General features: G+C 38.9%; 1 protein-coding gene across 2 annotated transcripts in view; it reads right to left on the bottom strand.

Annotated features, from left to right (window-relative positions):
* The window catches only part of cdh13 (cadherin 13, H-cadherin (heart)), a 361,145-nt gene that overhangs the window by 13,415 nt on the left and 324,530 nt on the right, over nt 1-23,200 (bottom strand). For both annotated transcript variants that reach the window (XM_086074542.1, XM_086074543.1), the window contains 2 exons: nt 9,184-9,417; nt 3,880-4,098 (listed from right to left, as the gene is read on the bottom strand). In XM_086074542.1, coding sequence (XP_085930668.1) covers nt 3,880-4,098; nt 9,184-9,417 — 453 coding nt within the window. The remainder of the gene's footprint in view (nt 1-3,879; nt 4,099-9,183; nt 9,418-23,200) is intronic.

Genomic DNA, 23,200 nt, shown 5'->3' on the forward strand with positions numbered 1-23,200 from the left:
AAGACAGTGAAGTCATGCTAAATGCTAAGCTAACCTAAGATTAACACAGCTAGCGCGTTTAACACCTTGAGTGATCGATTACACTTTTGACCAGTGTCTGGCTGCAACCCCCGAGCATATCCATCTTTGAACAGGAAATTTGCAGGGAAATTAATGTATGGACTCTGGAGTAAAAATCAAACTCACTAAACTAAAGCAGAACAAAGAATTACTTTTCTTCTCTTACGTTCTGAGCGTCAGGCAGGAGGATTGGCCCATAAGCTTAAATAATTGAAATATTTATAATTAATAGCCCTGAGACAGTGCACGCTGCAAAATAAATGTTCTCAAAATTATATAACAGCTGAGTAAAAAAAAAAAATCTATTTAGCTTTGCTTCTTGACAATAAAACGCTTACTGCTATACACAATGTTAATTTAAAAAATAATAACTGTTGATTATATAAAAAAGAGAACCAATTGCTCATTCATTATATTGTTATATTTCTATTGCTTAATACAACTCTTGCTTCTGTTTCCCGATATTAACCTACAAAATAAATTAATAAATTAATAATTGCTTCACAAAGTTAGAAAGTTGCTACTCAAATGAAGTCATTGATTTGCAAATTTAAAAAAGTATATATAAAGACACTAACACATTTCTGTAAAAAATAGCGGTAAAATACTGTAAATTTTACAGCAACTATATTTGGGCATGTATCTGTGTATTACAGGTAAATACTGTAAAGATTATTGGATTTTGACGGGTATCTCTATAGGAGAAGAAGCAAATAGAGGACCCTCTATCGTCACCAGAGCAAGGACGAGTAATATTTTAGCGCGAGAGCAGTCTATATCGTCATCACATCGCATTTCTCCGATAAACATGCATTAGCTAACATTCATTCATGCACTCTGCTGCAGAGCAAGGATTGATTTTACAAGGGCGGCATGGTGGATGACTGGTAAGCATTTCCGCCTCCCAATGCAGAGGACGTGATATCTAGTCCGGGCTTCTGCCTTCCTGGGTGGAGTTTGCATGTTCTCTCTGTGCCTGTGTGGGCTTTGTCTGGGTACACCGGTCTCCTCTCACATTGCAAAGACATGTATGGCAGGTTAATTGAACACTCTAAATTGTCCCTAGGTGTGATTGTGAGTGTGGGTGGCTGCTCGCCTCTGTGTGCCCTGCGATTGGCTGGCAACTAGTTCAGGGTGTACCCTGCCTAATGCCTGAAGCCAGCTGGGATAGGCTCCAGCGAACCTTTTGAGGAATAAGAGGTAAAGAAAATAGATGGATGGATGGATTTTACAATGACATACTGTATTTGTGTATTTACAGGAATTTACTGGCAACTAAAGTAAATTACGTAGAATACAAGAAACGGTTTTAAGATAGATTACAGTGAATTGCTGTAAAGGTAAATGCAGTAAGTAACTGTAATTTATGTACAGTAAATACTTGTAAAGAATACAGTAATGTACTGAGATTTTACAATAATAAGCTGGCAACTTTTTTGCCAGCTTATTATTGTAAATTCTACAGTCAATTCGTTACAGTACATGTATGTCTATTTTGAGCCTTGCTGTACAACACTGTTCTCGTGCCATAAACGAGAAAAAAAGATTTTAATCTCCACACATTCATCTCCTTCTCTCATCCCTTCCCTCTGGCTCTTTCCATTTCCCTTTCTCTCATCTCTCTGTGTCAGGGTCAGAGTTCAGTTTGGAGATAAGGGAATAGAAACAGGATCCCGTGTGGCTCTCTATCAACCTCTCAGATTCAACACTGGAGTGATCAGTCGCCTACATCTGTGGCCCAGTGCGGCTGTCTGTGATGAGCTCGGGCATAAGTCATCTCTCCAGGTGCCTGCTTGGCGTGTGTGCAGAGCTTTTCCATGTTTGACCCCAAGCCTCTGTCGCTCATAACATAACCAACTGTGGCATTGCGAAAAGGAACACATGTGCACTTACTTTTTGCAGTCACATCCAAGGTAACATAACATCTGTGTTAAATCAAGTTATTGGACAGTCCAAATTAAAAGGACATGTACACACGCACAAGGTCAGAGGGGGAAAAATTTGGTTAATGAATTCCACGGTAGATCAGAGCAATATTAGAATGACTGCAGCTATCTTTGTTCACCAATTCCGGTACTCGAGGTGTGGAGTCCTGCAAGTTTTTTTTTTAAATTATTATTATTATTATTATTATTTTTTTTTTTTTCAAAAAGAGCTCAGTATTGTTCATTCGGTAATGTCATCATCATTGCTCTTTGTGTATGTGCGTATTCGTTAGCTCACCAAAAACCTATTAGAAAAAATCCCATACCGTTCACCTAAACCGAACACCGCCGTCAGGAGACCCGAGGGGACCAAAGAAAACAAAGGAAAGTGAAATCCAGCACCGGCCAGACACCACCCACCAGAATTCCTCACCAACTCCAGAAACATATAAATTCCAACAAATCCCAAAAAATCAGGGAGACCTCAAGAGACCAAAGGAGAGACTGAGGAAAGGAAGGAAGGACAAACGAAGCAGAGTGAGATCCACAGACACCAGCCTCCACCGATTCAATGACCTGAGGAGGAAGCAGATTGTGTCTGAGTTTCGATAGATGCTGGTGTGGTGGATCTGGCATGCATGAAAATCTCCACCAAAGAGGGGAGCCGTCGACCCCTGCCAGGACAGGGCAAGCGCAACACCTCAGGGCCCCCCAGGCCGCGGCAGCGCCAAAGGACGACCCCCGGGCCCCGCCAGGGCCACCGGCCGGAGAGCAAACCCAGGAGCCGGAGCGCCCCCCACCCCAACACGACCCGCGCCCCCAACCCAACGCAGCAGGACGGGGCACTGCAGGCCCGCCAGGCACCCCACCGGTCCACAGCCCCCCCCCCCCCGGTCCACAGCCCCCCCCCCCCCCCGGTCCACAGTCCCCGCTCCCCTCCACATAATGTTATATTATGAGAGTGCTTGTGATTGTTAAAGAAACAGTACGATACAGTAATAGAAAAACTGTCAGGGAACCAATTCTAAAATGAGTCATATGAAGCTTGCATAGAAGAGAACTGGTGTGACAAATGGAGGATCAATATAACAAGACTGCAAGAAGATGGGAAAGAGTGCTCAAAAAGACATGGCTATGATTTTCCTCAATGATCTTCACTGCTGACTACAAATCAGCAAAGTGATGACGGGAGAACAACTCCTACACTTTCCTTCAGGGCGAAAATCACAGCCTACTTTTTGCTTGTTTTGGTGTGTATTTTCTCAGGTACTGTCTTTTATATGTTCACGTCATGACTTTCGTCTTTTCAGCATTGCCTTTGTTTTTACTCACCTCTGGCGAACAGTTGAAAGCTACAACAAGCCTCGAGAGAGCGATAGACAGAATGTACAGTCTTTTTAAAGATTTTTCTTATCAAACTAGCTGTTGGACATATATTTTGTGAATGGAGGAGGTTGAATTATTGATGCTGTTGCTAATGGCATCACAAGACATCTATTGAAAAATAGTTTGTGTTCCTCCAGCAAAAACAAGAGAGGTGTTTGAAATAGATGTGTTTACATAGTAAAAAAAAAGAAAAAAAAGTGTGAGCCATAAATCTGTACTTGAGCAGCATGAGCAGTGGCCCAAGGTTCCCACATTTGTATTCTGAAGGTTATTACTGTGGTGTTTGTTCATATATAATTTATAGCCACATTTATTTAACATTCTATTCAGAATCACTGGTGAACCTAAATCAAGGCTGTTGGCAGGATATTCAGATTTATGAAGAGATAGAGAACGTAATCTGTAATAACTTAGTGTTTCATGTTAAATAAAGATAATTAAAAGCATGCTTCAAAGTACTACGGGAAACATTAGCATCTGGTTCTCTGTCTGTGCAGTAATTACTTACATGGTAGGCCAAGCATGAGTGTTGCAAGCATGACGAGAAGGCCGCCGTGGTGCGAGTGGGCAGAGCTGCAGAGCATCTTGTTCTTCTTGCAGACACAGACTTGAACTTTAACCTCTGAGATGTTGGACAAAGGAGGCATCCCTGAATCAGTGATGAGCAATGGCAGCTGATAGTTGGCTTTCTTCAGACTGTGCAGCAACGTAATTCGGGAGTGTGTGGCTAAGGTGGGAAGGAGAGAGAGACCGACAGACATTTAATAAAGTCAATAAAGACATCATCCCCCAAAATATTCTCAATATGTTCAGGATGAACACAAAATGGCAGCATATTTTGCAAAGCAGAATGACATTAGTGGTTAGTGAACAAAAAAGGACAGCCATGGCTCAGTTTGTACCTTGGCCGAGGTACCAAATGTTTGTTGTTCAGAGATCCATTTCTAACCATTAATATGGAAATTGGTATTAACGGTTGGGACGATGCCATCTTGACAGTGTTCAGGTCCTTTCCAATTTCCATTTTTTGGTCTGCAGCAGTACCTTCAAACCTCTGGTTAAGTCATGTGACTTGGCTTGCCCACCTATCCGTTGGGTGAAATGCCAACTGATTGCCAGTAGGGCTGACACATGGACACAACCAGACACACTTCCATTTAAACATATGGTGGAGCCTCAAAATAGGAATTAATTTGTTCTGTGGCCATGCTCGTAACTCAAAACATTCATGCCTCAAATTCTCTTCCTCCAGTGGAGTAACGCAAATACCATTAATCTGTTCCAGTCTCCAGTCTCTGTTCCAAAAAATTGCACTCTACAATATTGTACTTTATAAAAACATGCAGTAATAACTTGGGGTGTCAAAATTAATGCGTTAATTTTGAGTTAATTTAAAGTTCCTTTAACATCACTCATTTTTTTAACGCGGAATTAATGACCGCCCCTTACTTGGAAACCCTGTATCGGGGGAATTCAAGTCGCAACACAGCAGAAATGTTCATGTCAAAATTTTGCAGTAATAAATTTAATAATAATGCATATATTTGTGGAGACTGGGGTTAAGTTGTATTTTACAATTTAAAAAATTTGCAGTTTCACAAAAGATTAGATATGATAATAAAAATGCACTGAGCTGTCACCAACGTCTTATAAATGCAAGTATGCCATCTAGTGGCAAAAAAATAACTTCAACACAAATCAATATCACACTCGTTTTTTTACAGTACAGTACATCTTTTTAATTATAAGTAAATTTTGTGAACTATTATGAAATTACTAGCATGTTTTCCACTTTTATGCTAACAAGAGTATGAAAACCTCCCAAAAATATTTTAATGTACATTTTATTGTGCATTTAGAACAGATACAATTTGTGATTAATCGTGAGTTAACTATTAAAGTCATGTGATTAATTACGATTAAGAATTTTAATCGCCTTACACCCCTAGTAATAACAGAATCATATAAGAATGCAAATAATTCAACTACAGTGGGGTCCTCCAGTTACATCGTACACGACCTACGTCGTTTGGACTTTACGGCGCCCGTGCCTCGACCGTAGCACCTTTTTCCCCGTTAATTTCCCACAGTTATCACGCCATTTTAAAGTTATTTAAAGTTGTGTTGTTGTTACCTCAGCAGGTTGGCTCGCCATCAGGTGCGTCACATTTCCGTGTTTATAGCTCCGCTCTGCCATCCGTCAGCAATGAATGTCCGTGCGGAAACACAAAATATTGGGTCCGGCTCTTCCCGGTCGCGCAAATGTTTTTTTTTAAATTACTGTACAAAGTATTTCGATGTAAATATCAACTTTAACGGGGAAATCCGATTTTTTCCGATTACATCGCCAGCGCAGAAACGGAACTCCGCCGTAACTTGAGGACTCTCTGTATTTGTACAAGTGTTAGAGGTGTTTGTGACTTGGCCACCGGGGGCAGACACAAATCTGACTGTCAAAATTACTCTATGTGACTCAGTAGCTGCCATAATATTAGTTGTTTTTCCTTAAAAGATAATATATGCCTGTGAGTATCACTATACAGCCTGTCTACATTTGTTACTGCATGACATTTTCCATTATGTGTTAGCATCAAGCTAGTGGTCTTTAAAGCAAAGTTCGTAGTTTTAAAAACACGTGTACCTGTATTGTAATTCTCTTTGTTTTATGTTTAGTTAGACAGGAAACCTCAACTGGGAGTGGCATTCAACAGCCTGAAGCACCTTTTTTGAAGATCAGTTCTCTATCTGCCAAACTCCTACTTGATGTGATGTGAGTTGACTTTCCTGCCACTAAGCAGTGCTTGTATCTCAAACTTTTGCTTATAAGTCAAAGCAAAATAAAAAAAAATTCAGACAGCTCATATCTAAAAACATTTTTTAAGTCGGGTCACTTGCATCTTGGGACACCACTGTATTTATTAGAGCCTTCATTATAGTTTTGTTTTCTTGGGAAAAATGCAATGGATGTTTAGCTGCAGCGTCTTGAAAGGCACGCACGTACGAACACAGAATTAGACTTTGTGACTGAGGAGAATCTGTGCCTCCCTTTGCCAGCTGTCAGTCACAGGTATTACCCCTGGGCAAGTTTTAGTTCTGCTCTGTCGTTCAAACACACAAAAACAGCGCTGTCGGCCATGCAACCCTGAATCAATGTCTTGGTTGTCTGCTTACACGCACGCACGCACGTACGCACGTACACACACGCACCCTTTTCCTCCTCAGATCATTTTACTCTTCATCCTTAGTGCAGATCCATACTTGTTTTTAGTGTGGATTCCGATGAGCATGCCTACATTAAATATAAACTTATTGAACTGCCTCTTAAGTATTAAAGATGCATGCAATTCTGTTTTGCACTCTAAACTTGATCTAATTTGAAAGTGTCTGGTGTTGATCAAAATTGAATATAATACTTTTAAAATGTTGTGATGACGATTCAGGCTGCACATGAACTGTGGATTGGTTGGTAAAAAATAAACCTGCCTAATAGTCTTTTATTTTGAAGTTAGCCTTCGTAGCGCGTGGTGGCGTGACAGCTAGCTTGACCTGTTTTTATTGCCATCATATAGTTGCTACCAACAACCACAATGTCATCCAAAAATAATATTTAAAGGTGCATTGTGCCATTTAAAAAGGTAATATTAAAGCTTTTTCTACATCATGCATGCTCCATCAATGCCCAGATGAGTACGAAGAGCTCTGACTGTTTTACTCTGACTGCGCCTATCAACTTTTATTTTCCCATTATAGTAGAGTGTGCGGACCATGCACACTCCACACTTTGGGGAGGGGAGGGGTGAAGTGGTGGAGGGTGACGTCATGCGCGTTCCCGCGGAGTAGCAGACATGTGGCGTGCACTTAAGCTCATGCACGTACTCGCATCATGAACGAGCCTGACACAGATGCTGCACGTATGCTTTGGGCCAGAGGTGGCAGTCGCGAGTAAGAAAGTGACAAACTCCACAAAATAGGGTTGTCACCTTGGATTTGTGAAAAAAAGACACCTGACCAAGCTCGGGCACTTAACAGTCAAGTTCGAAAATATTCATACGCCCGGCAAATTTTGAATATGTGGACATTTTAGCATGACACAATTCCAAAACATACATCAAAAGTGGTTAAGAAATGGTTCGCGGAAAAAATATTAATGTTTTGCAGTGGCCCAGACAGTCCAGACTTGAATTCAGTTTGAAAATCTGTGGAGGGAACTAAAGATCAGGGTGATGAGAAGAAGAGCTCATCGCTAAAGATGAATAGAGAAAAAATCAGCCGAGTCATGCAAAAAATTGATCAGCAACCATAGGATGCGTTTTATGACAATACTTTTTCTGTAAGGCACAAGGGCTTAGCTTTCAGACACCATTGGATTTTTTTTAGATAGCACATAATGGTAACAATGTGTTCCACAGTAGCACAGAGGACATTTTCAAACTACAGAATTTAAGAAATCTAATAAAATTTTGACATTCTTCCTAAAAAAACGGGACAAATTGAGTCCAGGTAGAGATTTTTTATTTTCCCAGCACATCTGGCAAAAAAAGGGTACAATTCTGGGGAAAACGGGACGAGTGGCAACTCTAGCACAAAAATCCTTCAATCGCTAATTAAAGATGCTAAGAAACCGCTAGTTGTTTACGCTGTCATTGTATGATACAACACAAGTCTCAAGTCTAGCAGCTAGCTAGAGCCCCGGCTGGCTATTTTTTAAGTAGCGCAATGGTTGCTTGCTTTTATTTCTTGTTTTTCAATTATGTAGACGTCGGCTATTTTGTTATTCAGTCTCCATGTTTAAAGGAAAAGGATGTGCCTGAAATTGCACTTCATTCACGGCCCATGTATAAAATAAAGAAGGTATGCTGCCTTATATTTCGCTTCTAGCTGTGTTTCTAAAATCTAACAGTCATTTTTTGACATTTTGAGTTGATTTTTTTTATGTTGGGTCAACTTTCCACCGGTGTCAACTTTGCTTCTCTTGTGTTTACACAGAATGTTCTTTTGTTATTGATGAATGTCAACCCCCAGCTTATTTTAACGTTACTTGTGTAAGCAAGATGTATGCGAAAGATTTAGCTCAACATTTTTTGCAGCGGTACACATTGAAACGTTTGGTTAGTGGAATCGATTGGATTACAAACATTTGCCGATACTGCCCGGACTAAACGACATGACAATGTATGCCCTAAGGGAGGATGGCTTGGCTCTCCAAACACGGACATTCTTGCGTCTTCTGTACCTTTGGCTTTTATTGGTTGCTATGTGCATTTATCGTTTGTGAATTCGAAGTGAAGAATCTCGGGTTATTTTTAAACCAAGTTAGTTTGCTCTCCGAAGGCGCTAGCAACTATAGGATGCGTTTTATGACAAAAAAAATGGTGATTCATCACTTCGTACACTTTAACAATTTCAACTTTTGGGCTGCTGAGAAAGAAAAATAAGAGACCTTAAGGAGAGTATTTGGAGAGATCTCACATTTTTTTCGCCCAATGTTGCACCCGTGAACGGCACACGTGTGCACCATTGTGAAGCGGTTTGTGAAAATCCGGAATGAATGAACAAAATGAATGACTCAAAATAACTTGTAGTAAGCAACACGAACGTACGTTAGCATTTGCTTGCATTGTCTTGCTGGCTGTTTGCCACACACTAAAGGCGTGCTGGGTCGCAGATCTGAAAAACGATCTGATCCGTGACTCAAATCTGTGACCCGATTTGAACTGTGAGGCTTTTTTTAATTAAATCCGTTGCACCACTAGTAAAATGCGTGTATACCGTAATATACTCAATACACATTACAAATGTATAAAATACTCACAGTTCACACTGGTGACTTTCCAGGTTTGATCTAGTCCCGGTTGTTTTCCCAGCTCTATCTTGAAGGGTGCTCCATTGGGTGGTAGGTCCTTGTCCCGTCCACCAACGATGGCCACATTCATATCATGTGTGTCTTCACAAACCTGTGCTACTGACGGTACCACAAAGGGCGCATTATCATTGTAATCCTCCAGGTGAATAACTAAAGTGCCAGTGCCTGTCGCAGGAGGACTGCCTGTACACACACAAAAAAAAATCTTGATCAGTTTGTGAGTCAAATTTGATAGTTCAGCTTTTTAATTCCCTTGCATGTTTTTTTTTTCTTTTTCAAACATATCAATAGAGTGCACTTTCTAATAGGCCTGTACACGCTTTACGATGATTTTGTATATATGCTTAACTTACATGTTGTTACTCAAGTTAAGCATATATACAAAATCATCGTAAAGCGTGTACCGGCCTATTAGAAAGTGCACTCTAATTGATATGTATTTGAAAAAAACAAAAACCTGACGATGTTTTGCTAGACTTGATAGTGATCTTTCCATTTTGTATGCATATTTTTACAAATCTAACTGTTAGGTTAGGCTTCTTTAGCACACATAAAGATAGGAAACTTGAGCTCGGCTTTTGCATCGCTGTGACCTCACATTTACGTGAGAAGAGTTACGATGGTATAATATAGTGTGCATCAAAGATCCTCAGAAATGTTCATAAAAGTAGGGACTGCTTCAATCATACTGGTGTCATATTGTACACCAAAGGTTTGAATTCAACATTTATATAGTGATTCATAGAAGAAAACACAATAACAAGATATACATCATGTATTGTGATATAGCCATTTTTTTTATTATTATATGCAACCCTAGTTTGACATTTTGTCATTATTTTGCTGATCCTTCAGTTTTTGCGCATATTCAAATATGAACATAATGATAATCACAGATTTGTGCGTCAAACATGCACAATTTATTGCCATGTGCATCTTTTTAGTGAATGTGGCCCACAGAGAGCCACAGCAGAAGGACGAAAGAAACAAATGAAGCACAGGTTGCAGGCCACTGCTCTACTCTGAATTTATAATCTATAATCTCTATGTATCTGTGAAAGATGCATGTCTGATTTTTCCCCCAGCTGTAAATCAGCGTTCAAATCAATGAAATGTTATTAATTTCCTTTTAAGTCTTGCTTTGCCCTGTTTCTGAATGACAGGACAGAGCTTCTTACTATATTACACTAGTTCTCTGTTGGATTTGTGACATGCAGTAATTATCTTGCCCGTGAATAATAGCTCTCTGAGTAGCAGTCCTTCATGGTATTAGTAAAACAGTTAATCCCATTGTGCCTGAATAATTTAAATATTAAGAATCTAATCATCTTGTGGATTCCCGCATGCTGGTAAAAATGACTCAAACTGACACTGTTTGCATGGACGTTTACTCTCTACACTCTTCTATTTTTCTCCTTTTTATAATGGAAAATGTATTTATACATTGTGTAAGATTGAACATGCTGCATTTACATGGGCTAGAAGAAGAAACATGCATAATCAGCATCTTTCGGCTGCAGGAATGGGAGGGAATCAGTGCTTTCCCACACTATATCTCAACAATATGTTTTAAATGCAGCAATTTAAAAGATGAAAGCATTGAGCTAACCACAAACCACAAGTCACTGCAGCAGACACTGCGCAGAAAAACACCATCACTGTACAATGAACAATATTAAAATGCAATATATCGACAAGACTACAAGTGGCTACAATTAAAACCATTACATAAACCAGTCGCCTATATGTTCTGATGGATAAAAAGTGTAGGTACAATTAAATAATCAGATAGGAAACTGGCTTAAAAAAAAAAAGAAGCATTTACTTCCATCTTAAATTTAATATACCACTTGCTGTCACCGGGGTTGCGTTTAAGTGGAGCACATCCCAGCCAACCAAGGGCAGGAGACGGGCCACATGCCTGACAATCACCATTTAAACCATGGCTGACGTTTTTTCTGTTTGCTCAGAAACATTTTGCCATGATTGGTCGTTACCTACTTCCTCAGCACAGGTGATGTCATCTTCAGTTGACAGCAAGTGGAAACATTTGTTTTTAAAGGTATAAATTGTAGATGAAAAATAATGAAGTTATCACATTAATTATAGACAACATATCAATTTTTTACTGCTGAAAATGGCTCAATGAGTCAAGTATCCCTTTAAATAATCCATCTAACTATCCAAACCTTTACACTTCTTGTCCTCGATGGCTCTGAGAAACACATTAATATGCAATATGTAAAGGTAATATGCAATGCTGACTGAAAAATAAATTTGTATACGCCGGCGTATGCCTTGGACAACACCAGTGAATATAAGTCCCTGATGGAGTGACTTAGTTTAAATGAGTATACTGCAGCTCAATTCCGATTTTTAGTATCAGTATCAGATTTTTTCATGGAGTTTGTGGATCATAACTTAGGCTGTGTTCACACTGCAGCTCAATTCCGATTTTTAGTATCAGTATCAGATTTTTTCATGCAGTGTGAACGGTACAATTCCGATCTTTTCACACCCGACCTGGGGCTCTTTCGTATGTGGATATAAATCGGATATGTATGGGATGCGTCTGCACTGTGAACGCTCATCCGCACGCATCTGATTTATACGTATTCAAAAGCCTGATATGCGCTCTGCGCGGGTGAGAGTGCTTGAAAGGGAGACTACTGACACTACTGTTTGTCTTTAATTTAATCACACTTGAAACATGAAACATAAAGTTAACGTGTGGCGATAGTAGAAAATCAGCCCTGCAGACGGTTCATAACGAACAGCGATGACGCGATGTTATCTTCGGTATGAAATGAGGAGGTCGAGCTGAATTAACATAATGTATGCAGACAAGACACATGTGCTCTTTGCGCATGCGAGTTGCATCACGGGCGAGTTGCGTTCACATTTGTTTTTGTAATGTGAACAGTACATAAAAAGATCGGATTTAACTGCAGTGTGAACGTAGCCTAAAATGCATTATAATTATACGTTATAAATAATTGGATAAGTGGAAAAGCAATTACCGTTACTGTGTTATTACAACCTTTTGCAAGGGGCGGAAAGCGGTTTTGTCATTTAATTATATTTCATTAATCATGCAAAAAACTTCAAAACATGACCATGTTGACGCTTTTGGAGGAAATGCCTTTGTTGTCCTCAGAGAAAAGGGAAATGCCGTCTTCAGGTTCAATGCCGAGTTTTAGTTATGTCATGTGGCTTGCCAGGTAATATTTAAATACAAATATGACACTAATAATACTGTAGAATACTGTGAGGTCCTTGCACCCCCCTACGGACGTAACAATGACAAATCCGCTTGACCAATGAGTGACCAGTAGGCCTAGTGGCTTACGTTTCCTGAAAGGTATCGATCCAACCTGATTAGAACTCAACTGCCCAGGTGAGAAATACTACTTCACAGCATTTGTATTTGAAAGTGAAAATGTGTCTGTAACAAGTAAAGATGTAAAATTCCTGTGTGGATACTGCGTTGTGGAAAAGGGGCTTAATTGTCACTATCAAACTGAAAGTGTGTCCCTTGCATTTTAGGCACCTCATCAGTAATTTGGACGTGAATTGCTACCTCTTCAGCCACCAAATGTCTCCACATTGCCTCGGGTGCTGGAAAAATTGTTCAGGTGAGAATGAGCATATTTTTTTCAAGGGCAGACTCCATCAACTTCTTTCTGTTATTTTGCCTCCAACTGTTGACACCTGCCCGTGGGTGGCAATTTCATCACCCTGCAGTTCCCTTGTATGTCCGCAGATGAGAGGCGTAAGATGACTCACTGGTTCCTGGGGTTGTCAGGGATAATCCACATCTCGAGGCTACAAATTGAGATTTCTTTCCCATTCCCCCATGGTTCCTTTGCCTTTTTTAAAAAAAAGTGTCAAGTCCTGCAATGCAATCTTCTTTTTCTTTTTGTTCTCTCTTTGTATAAGTACAATGGAAACGGCATTATGACCGGTGACTGTTTGAAACATAGCAATTTCTGCCCCTGAAAGGTTAGACATGGTTGAAGGGGAAGAAATGATTACAGCGTTAATGCTGCGGCCTATTCCAAATGTGCCCATTCTGTAATCCTCTCTTATTGGGAAGTAGCACTTTGCTGAAATGCCAAGAGATTCTCCCCAAGGACTGCCCAGGCTGACACTCAGCGCGTGTCCTCAACAAACTGATTGTTTGACATAATGTCAACCAATTGGAATCTGCGGTTTGCGACTAAATGAGTTCAGTCTATGTCTAAGGTCACTGGTTAATGTTCATGTTGCACAGTCATAAAGTAAGACCACAAAAGGACCACAACCCCAAATACATGGACCTTTGTTCCTAGAACATCAAACACTTTGGTCCAGGGACTTCATTACTTCATGTGTTCAGTCCAAATGTCTGCCTTGCACATTTATCAGAAGACAGTATGTTGCTGCAAAGGATATTGAACCTTTCTAATAATTAAAACACGCCACTGAACGTTCATTTTCTTTAATTCTATAAAGCCGTGAGTATAAACATTAACTCATTCACTCCCAGTTATTTTCACTGAAGCAACGCCCTTTGTTCTCTGTTTTACTGGATTTTGACAGATTTTGCAAGGCCCACATAATATTGTGTTCTATTGTGTATAAAACATGGAACCTACCAAAAGAAAGATTAGAGTCTCTCCTTGCATCAGGAAAAAAAGTATATTTGCACCTGTTTCGGTTTTGCAAGTTTCATCAATATTTACATTCCTGGTGAAAACATTGGCAAAAACAGCCAGCCAGCTGGTCGTTTTTTTTGGAATAAATACCATTGCTCATGTCAAAAAGCTGCATCAAAGCCTTGATGCGGCTCTTGCATAAAAAAACACAACATAAAAAAAACGTGTAAGTACATTTTGGGAGTGAAGGACAAAGTATTAAAAAATACATTTGTTTACACGTTTTTGGGTTCGCATGAGTTAATAGTGCAAATATTGGCATGCAATTCCCTAAAAAATAGATGAAGTCTGTAAAGTATAAAAATGGCATATAGCGCCATATTGGCCATTTTTGAGCAGTTTACATAATCACTGTGATGAAATCCGAACTGTAACATCGGACTGTTTATTTATTTTTACTTGTTTCCTTGTCTATGTTGCTATAAAAATGCATATGATTTTGTCAAGTATTGTCATCATTTAGATAGCACACCTAACTATATCAGGTTTCATATTCTTCCTTCGAGTAGCTGGGAATGCACCCAGCCTGCGAGCCTACAAAAAGGCAGTCAATGAAAAGCTCAAAGTTACACGATGTCCGGAAAACATGATTGATTGTCAACACAATTTAGGTCTGCAGCTGATGACAGTTTTGGTGAACATTGTGCACACCATAGGTTGATTAAATATCCAGTTTAATTGTTATTCCAGGAATGTAATATTATTCAGAGTACCATTTAAATAGGGTCACCTAGGATAATAATGATCAAACCTGTCTGAGGTTTATAGCAATAATTTAAACAGACCGGAGAAACAACCACAATCAAATTGCAACTCTCTTAAACTTTGTTTACCTTAAACCCTACATGCATACTAATTTAGAACACTGTGAAATATCAGAGACATAAGAGAGGCAACGTCACAACCCGTGACCGTACTTTGAAGTTTCATACCTGGGACATACAGGACATTTAAAGTAATTGTTGCTGTTGTGCTGACTTCCTCACACAGCTAATCATTTTAAAGGCTTTTTTCCGCCTCCGAGGAATTCAACTGAAATGCTAGATTACTGAAAATGCGATGTGAAAACAGCTTTAGATGCTTACTTTGGCATTCTGGTCCAGTACAGTAAATTCCAGACCTTGTTGAAATAACCCAATTAATTTTGTAGTATTACTCTTCAGCATCATCAGGGCTACAGCAAACCCTATCACATGACACCAGGCTAATCTTATTGGCTGATCAGAACTGTAAATGAATCCAGCCACAGCCAATTACAGAGGACGCATGTCATTAAGTGAAATGACTTCAGGGAGAGAAGCTGTGCTAGGGACAGGTGCATGGCTGCCAGTCTGGCAAATTACTTTCAGAATAGAGTTCGGGTTATCAGTTGCTGGTTATTATAAAATGTGATAGCAAGGAGGGGCTATGATAAATAATAAAGTGGCCTTACACACTAAGCTCTTTTTGCACTTACATGATACTATAAGTGCTTTTTTTCCACTGTGACGGTTCCTAACCAAACTCCACCTATTTTCAGCACTCAACACTATTAAGGTATTTCTGTTTGGAAGAAAAACCTAAAAAATTATGTGATTTTGCTTCATTAGAAATGTCAAGAAAGTTTATCATGCGTGATAATCCCAACTCATGACATGTTTTTATCAATAGTGTATGGACCTTTGCTGTTATTATTGTACCCGCTGGGGGCCTCTAACAATCCCGATTTATTTCATACTTTATCAGTGATTTCCTATCCAACGTGTCACCATTAAAACAGAGGTCCATACTGGCCTCACAGTGAACACATTGTGAGAGATGCTTGTTAGTTAATAATTTGTAATGCATTAGTTAAAGATGAAGTCATGACAAAAGATGGAAACTGGATTTTGAGTTCTCGCTGAGGAGGGAGATGGTGAGCCACACTTGATCTGCTGAACCTGTGCCTCATTTTCCAAGGAACTGGACATTCAAGATCTTACCTCTCTGTTGTGGTTGACATGTAAACTGCATCCGCAGTAGACTTGACAGAACATGAGTGCTTTTTGACTAATCAGTTCGACTAATAACTATAATAATAATTAATGACTTGGGTACCACAACAATTGAGAACAATTACATTTGCACGTTTGGAGGAACAATTATTTTGTTATTATTTTGGGGCCCAAGGTAAGCGTGTAGTGCGCACTTAAGCCGGCTTTAGATAGGCAGGTATTGTAAATATTTTTCACTTTTTTGTAAATATATGTTCTTTCCATTTATCACATTCGTGACGCCAGTTGCTTATTGTGTGTGTTAATTTATTGGGTCGAATTACCAAATCTATTCCTCCTAGACACAAACCTAAGGAACCGGCCCATACATCTACTTTGTACCAGGTATTTAAAGTGATATCAGAGAGTTAGAAGGGCTGCAGCCTTTTTGTTTTTAAGTTGTTGATACTGTAACTGGGAAGGTAATATACATATTTGTATTGATCAAAACCATAAAAAAAAGTCTGTTTTAATTTAACGACATGATATATATAGGATATTTGCCTATAAAAAGTTACTTACTAACATTTTGTAACTTACTAAAGGTGTTGTTGACATGAAAAGATAGTTTGTTAATGACTTCATCTTAAGCTAATACTGTCACAAAGGGGTTGGAGGATCCAAATGCAGGGAGGGAGGAGAACCACGGCAGGGATGCATGTAATACTGAACACAATTTATTTAACAAAAACACTAACAGGGGTACTGGGTAAAACTCTAAATAAACAAAACCAACAAAGTGCGGAAAAGACCAAAAATCTAAGTAACAACAAAACACATGAGTGGTGACAGCGACAATGATCTAACCCAGACAGATGGGAGACAGGAGACTAAGTACACACACTAACGACTCAACAAGACACACTTGGGGCAAGACACAAGTGGCCGAGGGCACTGATTGGTTGACACGAGGAAGGGCAGGATTACACTCAACAAGACTAAGGGAGACACACAACCAAAAACAGAACCCAAACATGACAAATACATTCCAAATATTAGTTAAAGACATTCCCTAATGAAGAGTTAATCATTAATTAATATTCACTAATTATTAATTACTAATCATTTATTTAAGAATTCAATATGAGTTAATTGCTCATTATGAATTCATCTTTTGCGAATGCATTTTAATGATTAATATTGGCTACTTCTTAATCATGAGTTAATCATTAGTTAATATTTGCAAAATACTAGTTCATAATTCTTCAATAATTGTACATTATTAGTTCATCATAAGTTCATAATTGCTCATCATGACTTGATCTTTTGCTAATGCATGTACAAGTTATTAGGTAACAATTTGTAAATAATTTATTCTTAAGTTATTTTTTAATATTTACAATTTATTAGTTCAACATGAGTTCTCATGACTTCATCTTTAACTAATGCAATACAAATGATTAACTAACAATCGTTATTATAAAGTGTTATCAAACATTCACTCAGCCCTCATGCAGAGAGTTATGGCAGTGCTCATGAAATGACATCATAATTCAAAGTTGCCTATGACTAGGTGTGGGCGTGTACTGATACCTGGTATCGGGCCGATACCGTCCGTCCTTATTCAAAGTCTTTATAGTCTGCCGCGACCAGCCACAGATACTTAACAAAAACAAACATAAAAAAAAATCCGACACTTTCTTCAGAATGTTTTAAATGAATACTCATACTGATATTGGTCTGAAGAAAAAAAAAATTATGTTTTTTTTTCTCACATGTGACATGGTTTATTTTTTACATCAATGCAGTTTGTCATTTGCATGCAATAGCCTTTGGAAGACGAATGGCTTGCAAAACAAGCGGATTTGAATTTGATGTCATTGTGACGTAGACTTGGCATTTATTATTCAAGTACCTGCCAACTTTGTGGTTGCGAAACACCACTCAACTCAGAAAACATGGCTGAACCTTGACAAGCCTCATGCGTTGTGCAACTTAGCTGACAACCTCAGAGGAGGTGAGGAACAAGCTGCATAGGGCACTGGTGGACAAATGCTAAAGATCTTTGTCTGCCACTGTGGGAACAAGGTTCAAGGCCGAGTTGCAGAGTTCAAATTTTGTGTAAAAAATTTCTTCAGTTCATTTTTTGAGAAACATCTGAAGCATTTCAGAACCAGAGTTGCGCCGTGTTTGGGCGCATTTTGTGGAGGATGGCTTTGTTGAAATGTTATTCAAATGAGGGGACGGTCCTAAGCGTGTCTTGGGTTGGGCTCTGCCATTGCAAACTGCCTTTCAATGGTCGAGTGAGCGGGTCGCCGTCTTGCATGGAGAACTCCAGCAATGGATGACTATCTTGTCCACTGTCACCACGACTTGTTGTCCAGCAACTAAGGTCGCAAGTTGTGGTGACAGTGGACAAGATAGTCGTCCATTGCTGGAGCTTTTCATGCAAGCCGGCGACGGCGGCGAGACTTCCTTGTTCGCCGACCCACTCACTCTAGGCAGTTTGCAACAGCGGAGCCCAACCAATGACATGCTTTGGACCGCCTCCTCATTTGAATAACGTTTCGACTTGACCTTTAAACGTATACCCGATTGCGAGAAAACATTTGGCCATTTTGTGTCACATGTAAAAAAAAAATAAAAGTCTGAAAATATTGTTTTTATTTTTATGGTAAAACACTGTCTACTAGGGATGAGCGAGTACACCACTGTATCTGTATCTGTTCAACCATCTAAATGATCTGTATCTGTATTCGGAGGAGGCGTGGGCTAAATCGGAAGTGGGCGTGATCGAGACCGGAAGTGGGTGTGGTTTGATCGGAAATGTGTGGGTCTTACATCATTCAGGTAGTAATTTTTTTTCAAATTTCACACTTAAAATAAATGGTAAAATAAAGTGTGAAATTTATATGGATTGATCAAAAGTTGCTATAATTCTTGTTTATTTGAAAACTATTGCAAAAACAGCCTAATTGAGATTCAAATCAGTGCTTTTGATCACAAAAGTAAGAACTATTTTTCGAACAAGTTTTTTTTTTCATAAACTCAGAAAATATATGCGTATGAATAAATATTTACTGAACAGTCTGAGAATTGAGATTCAGTGTTTTTAATCACAATAACAAAGGAACTATTTACAGAACAATATTTTGGATAATATTTAAAATGGAAGCGCTGCCGCACATTCATATGAATGTGCCGCGACAAAGACAACCATGATGTCGTGGCGAGTGTATAAGGTTACTTTAGTGCACTTATACAAAACATATGAATGGATTGTTAGCCTTGATTTTGTTTCTGAGAGATCTTATAGATTGGTAACACTTTTAAGTGTCATTAGTGTACAAGAATGACATCACAGCTTCATTACAGCTCAGGCAGATACACCAAGGATGTTGAAACCATTCATTAGGAACTAAACCTCTGGCAGATTCTTCATCATCTTTATCACTGCAATGACATCGTGTCTAGCTAAATGTACAGACACGCTCTATGCCTGCTTTGAGTCCGTCATTCATAAATTATATATATACATTGAGGCTCTACTATAGGCAGACATACTTTTGCTGTAGCTTGCCAGTATTAGCATATGTAATAGGTGAACACATCAGCATTAAGATACTTCCACGTAGCAACTGGTATTAGGACGATATTGCTCCTCCTTGTAACGAAGATTCCTTTTATTCACAAACATAACATGAGGCTGTTAATGAGGTACAAATATTTAATAAAGGACGCATACACAGAAGGAGAGAAATAGGTAGTCCAAAGTTGAGGAGGTGGTGCTAAACAGAACAGTGTGAATTTGGGGTTAATGAAGCAGTGCAATAAGATGGGGGAGGTAAAACCACATTGAGCTGAGAGCTTCTACGCTTTCCAGAGCATGTCCCATTAGACTGCCATTATGGATGCCTGATTCTCCCCCTTTGATGGCATCACCCTTGCCTGCTTCAACACAGGGTCATAATTGATTGTCTGGTCAAGAACACATTTCAGAAAGATACTTAACTTATTCACCTAAGCGTCTATCTCCATAAAGGCATTGGCAAGAGTGAGATCTATTAGATGAAGTCAAAGTGACCCTAAGGACAACCAACAAGCAAGTATTCCAGAAATCATATCTAGAGCTGCCCTTGAACAAAAAAGTTAATTTAACTTTGTGCCTCTTTCTGTGTCCAATCAAGGACTTTCTTTTGCTCTTTTTAACAAGCAACCTCATATTCCTAAGTGTCTACTATTTGTATTTGTTCTGTCTCTTTGGCTCAGGTTCTTAGGAGTGATGTTTATTTGGCATTCCTTGTGGTAAAAGCCATGTTGGTCAAATTTAAATATATAAAATAGTCAGGGTTAATTTTATGTGCGTGTGTGTGTCTGTGTGTGTGTGTGTGCGTGTACTTGTACAGACTACATTGTGAGGACCAAAATATGTCTTTAACCAACAGATTGAGGACATTTTTGTGAAGTGTGGACATTTTGGCTTGTCGTCACAACTCAAGACCTCTTTTTGAGGGTCAAGACTTGGTTTTAGAGTTTAGTTTTGAATTGGGTTATGGTTGAGATTAGGGTAAGGGGTAGGCAATCATTTTTGATGGTTGGGGTTAGGTGAAGGGGCTAGGAAATGCATTATGTCTATGGATGTCCTCACAATTATATAAGTACAAGTATATATATATGTGTGTGTACTTTTTTTAAAATACAAGCAAACCAGAGAGAATGGTAAAACTTAACTTCAAACACAAGATTGTCATGCAAGAAGTATAGGTAACAGTTTCATGTTGTATTCACTTCCTTTCGTTTGAGACTGTGAACGCACTGGAGTGACACTTACTCACACGTGATTATGCTTTATTATTTTGCTGATGGAGTTTGAGGCGAGTTGATCACAGCAGGCTACAGGGATAACATTAGTCCATTTATCGGCATTCAGCCTGCCAGGCTGCTACTTTGTGTGTGGGTGACATGGCAGTGACTGAAACAGGAAAATTACACAGTCCATTACCAGGAGCAGCACACATTCCCAGCACTTAGCATGGCAATGAGGCAGACGGTGATAGACTTCACACACTGCCATGGACATGTGTAGAAAGACGCATTAAGCTTTGCCTACGCAATCCCCCCCCACAGCACTGCCAATCTTTTTCACTCTTTTCAGAAAGGTTATGATGAAGCTATGATGTGAGACTGACCGACGTAACCACACGCACACACACACACACACTATAAATTATTACATGCAAGGTTAGACCTTGCCATGGAACGCCTTGTGACGACGCATGATATACGTATTGGCGAAAAAGTTCAAATTATTCAAAGCTCATATGATATGTGGGATGATGATAAACGTTGGTCCGACTCACCCGTTTCCTCGCCACCCGTTTCCTGGCCACACAGACATTTGCTTTGGGGACATTTACTATTATTTAATACAAAGCTGGGTAATTATTCTTCGTGGATAAGTGTCTTTTGTGGTGTTGAAGGAAAGGAGGCGCAGGAGGTGTATTGCATTACAGTACGTTTGTGGAATTGCGTCACCAAAAACACCGCAACCCCCCCTTATTTGTTTGCGCTGTTGAACTGATAACCAAGATAGCAAGTAATAACACAGCCACCGGTCACTAGATTGACTAATAATTGAATTTGTTATAAATAGTTCCTGGTGAGAAATTATTGTATATTTATTTTTCAGTGAAACTGTAGTATCCCGGTTATTAATTTTGAATATGTGGTCACCCTAAGTATATTCAATACTTTAGTGTATGTTACCGAGATTTTCCCTGTGCTTCAGTGTGAATGAGACACAGGCACAAGCATATAAAAATATCAAGCCAAATAAGCCCGATGAGAATTCATGCCCTACTATCAGAGCCAAATGTGTTTGACAAGTAATTCTGCTTATTACTAGGGAGAAATGATGGCATAAACTGAATTGTGATAATGATAATATTGAGTCACCAAGGAATAGAACGAATATAAAAATGTAGATGAGTGACAACAATTTCTGCAGTGCAGATAGAATCGAACTACATAATAAAATTCAAAAATTGACATTAATGACGAGTCCATGCCTCACAATGAGGAACAAGCTTGTATTCAACTGTTGTGGCTGTAAAACCCAGCATTTAAAAAGCTTTCCGGCCAGGTGTTCAGCCAGCCTACACACAAATAAAAGCGACAGCTTTCGCCCAAAGTGAACTGAATTCAAAAGTTTAGCGACTTTACATGACAGCTCCTCTCAAGCAAGGCGAATGCTAATATTTTATAATGCCATTTCAGGAACTGTATTTTGATTTGCACGCTCTTATTAGCTTATCCAAATGAAAGCGATCAATATTCCTTCATATTGCTTGATGAATTACTTAGTCTTAAATGTATTTGAATTGATTTGTTGAAACTGTATCAGCCAACAAATGATTTGCTACTTCTGCAGATGAAATATTGAAAAAGATTGAAAAAATTGCTTCTCCTTCCCTGTTCACCATCACTTGTAAAAGATGCCATTCTATCTTTTCACAATTTCTGCTTGATACGGATATAAAAGTCTTCATAACCCACTTCATTTGATTATATAACAAAAAAATAATTACAAGATAAATAATTTACGGTATTTTTTTTCTCACCATTTATGTGACTTTTACCTGTACAACCTAATTGGAAAAAAAATATTAAAAGAGGCAATACTGAGATAACTGTGATAATGTGGTTGCAAAAGTGTGCACACCTTATAATTGTGCATGTGGTTGTTCTCAGAATTAACCAGACACATTCAATCTCAACAAAACTGCCTCTAATGCACCTAATGACGTACACATCCAAAATGATGAAAACCTATTGTAAAAAGTATATAAAACACTGAATTGACAACACATATAATATGATAGACACTTACGATTATTTACAGTGATTACATTTTGCATCGTTTTCATAAGCTGCGTTCAGTGACATAAAAGTTTGAGGCAGTAGAAGAATGACTTACGGGTCACCAAGTAAGCGAGAAAGCTGTAACGCGAATCAATCAGGAAGTCCAGTTGAAAAAAAATGCTTTAACTTTCAAATCCTAATTAAGAAGAGTTAAGAATAGAGTAAAAAAAAAAAACTTCCTTAAAACAACAATCTCCTGTCAAATAAAAGAGGGCCACCTGCAACCACTTATTCAAAGCAAACACTGCTTGGGTCTTTCATGCAAGGACTTTTTTTTTTTTTTTTTACAGTAAAATGTCAGGTTTGGTGGCAGTCAAACCAGGCACCAAAAAATGTGTGTGCACTTCTTTGGAATTTCCTTTGCTGTCAACTGTAGCTTGGATAATATATTTCTGC

The sequence above is a fragment of the Leptonotus elevatus genome, chromosome 4 (assembly GCF_054856555.1).
Source record: "Leptonotus elevatus isolate MCC_2025b chromosome 4, RoL_Lele_1.0, whole genome shotgun sequence".
Taxonomy (NCBI): Eukaryota; Metazoa; Chordata; class Actinopteri; order Syngnathiformes; family Syngnathidae; genus Leptonotus; species Leptonotus elevatus.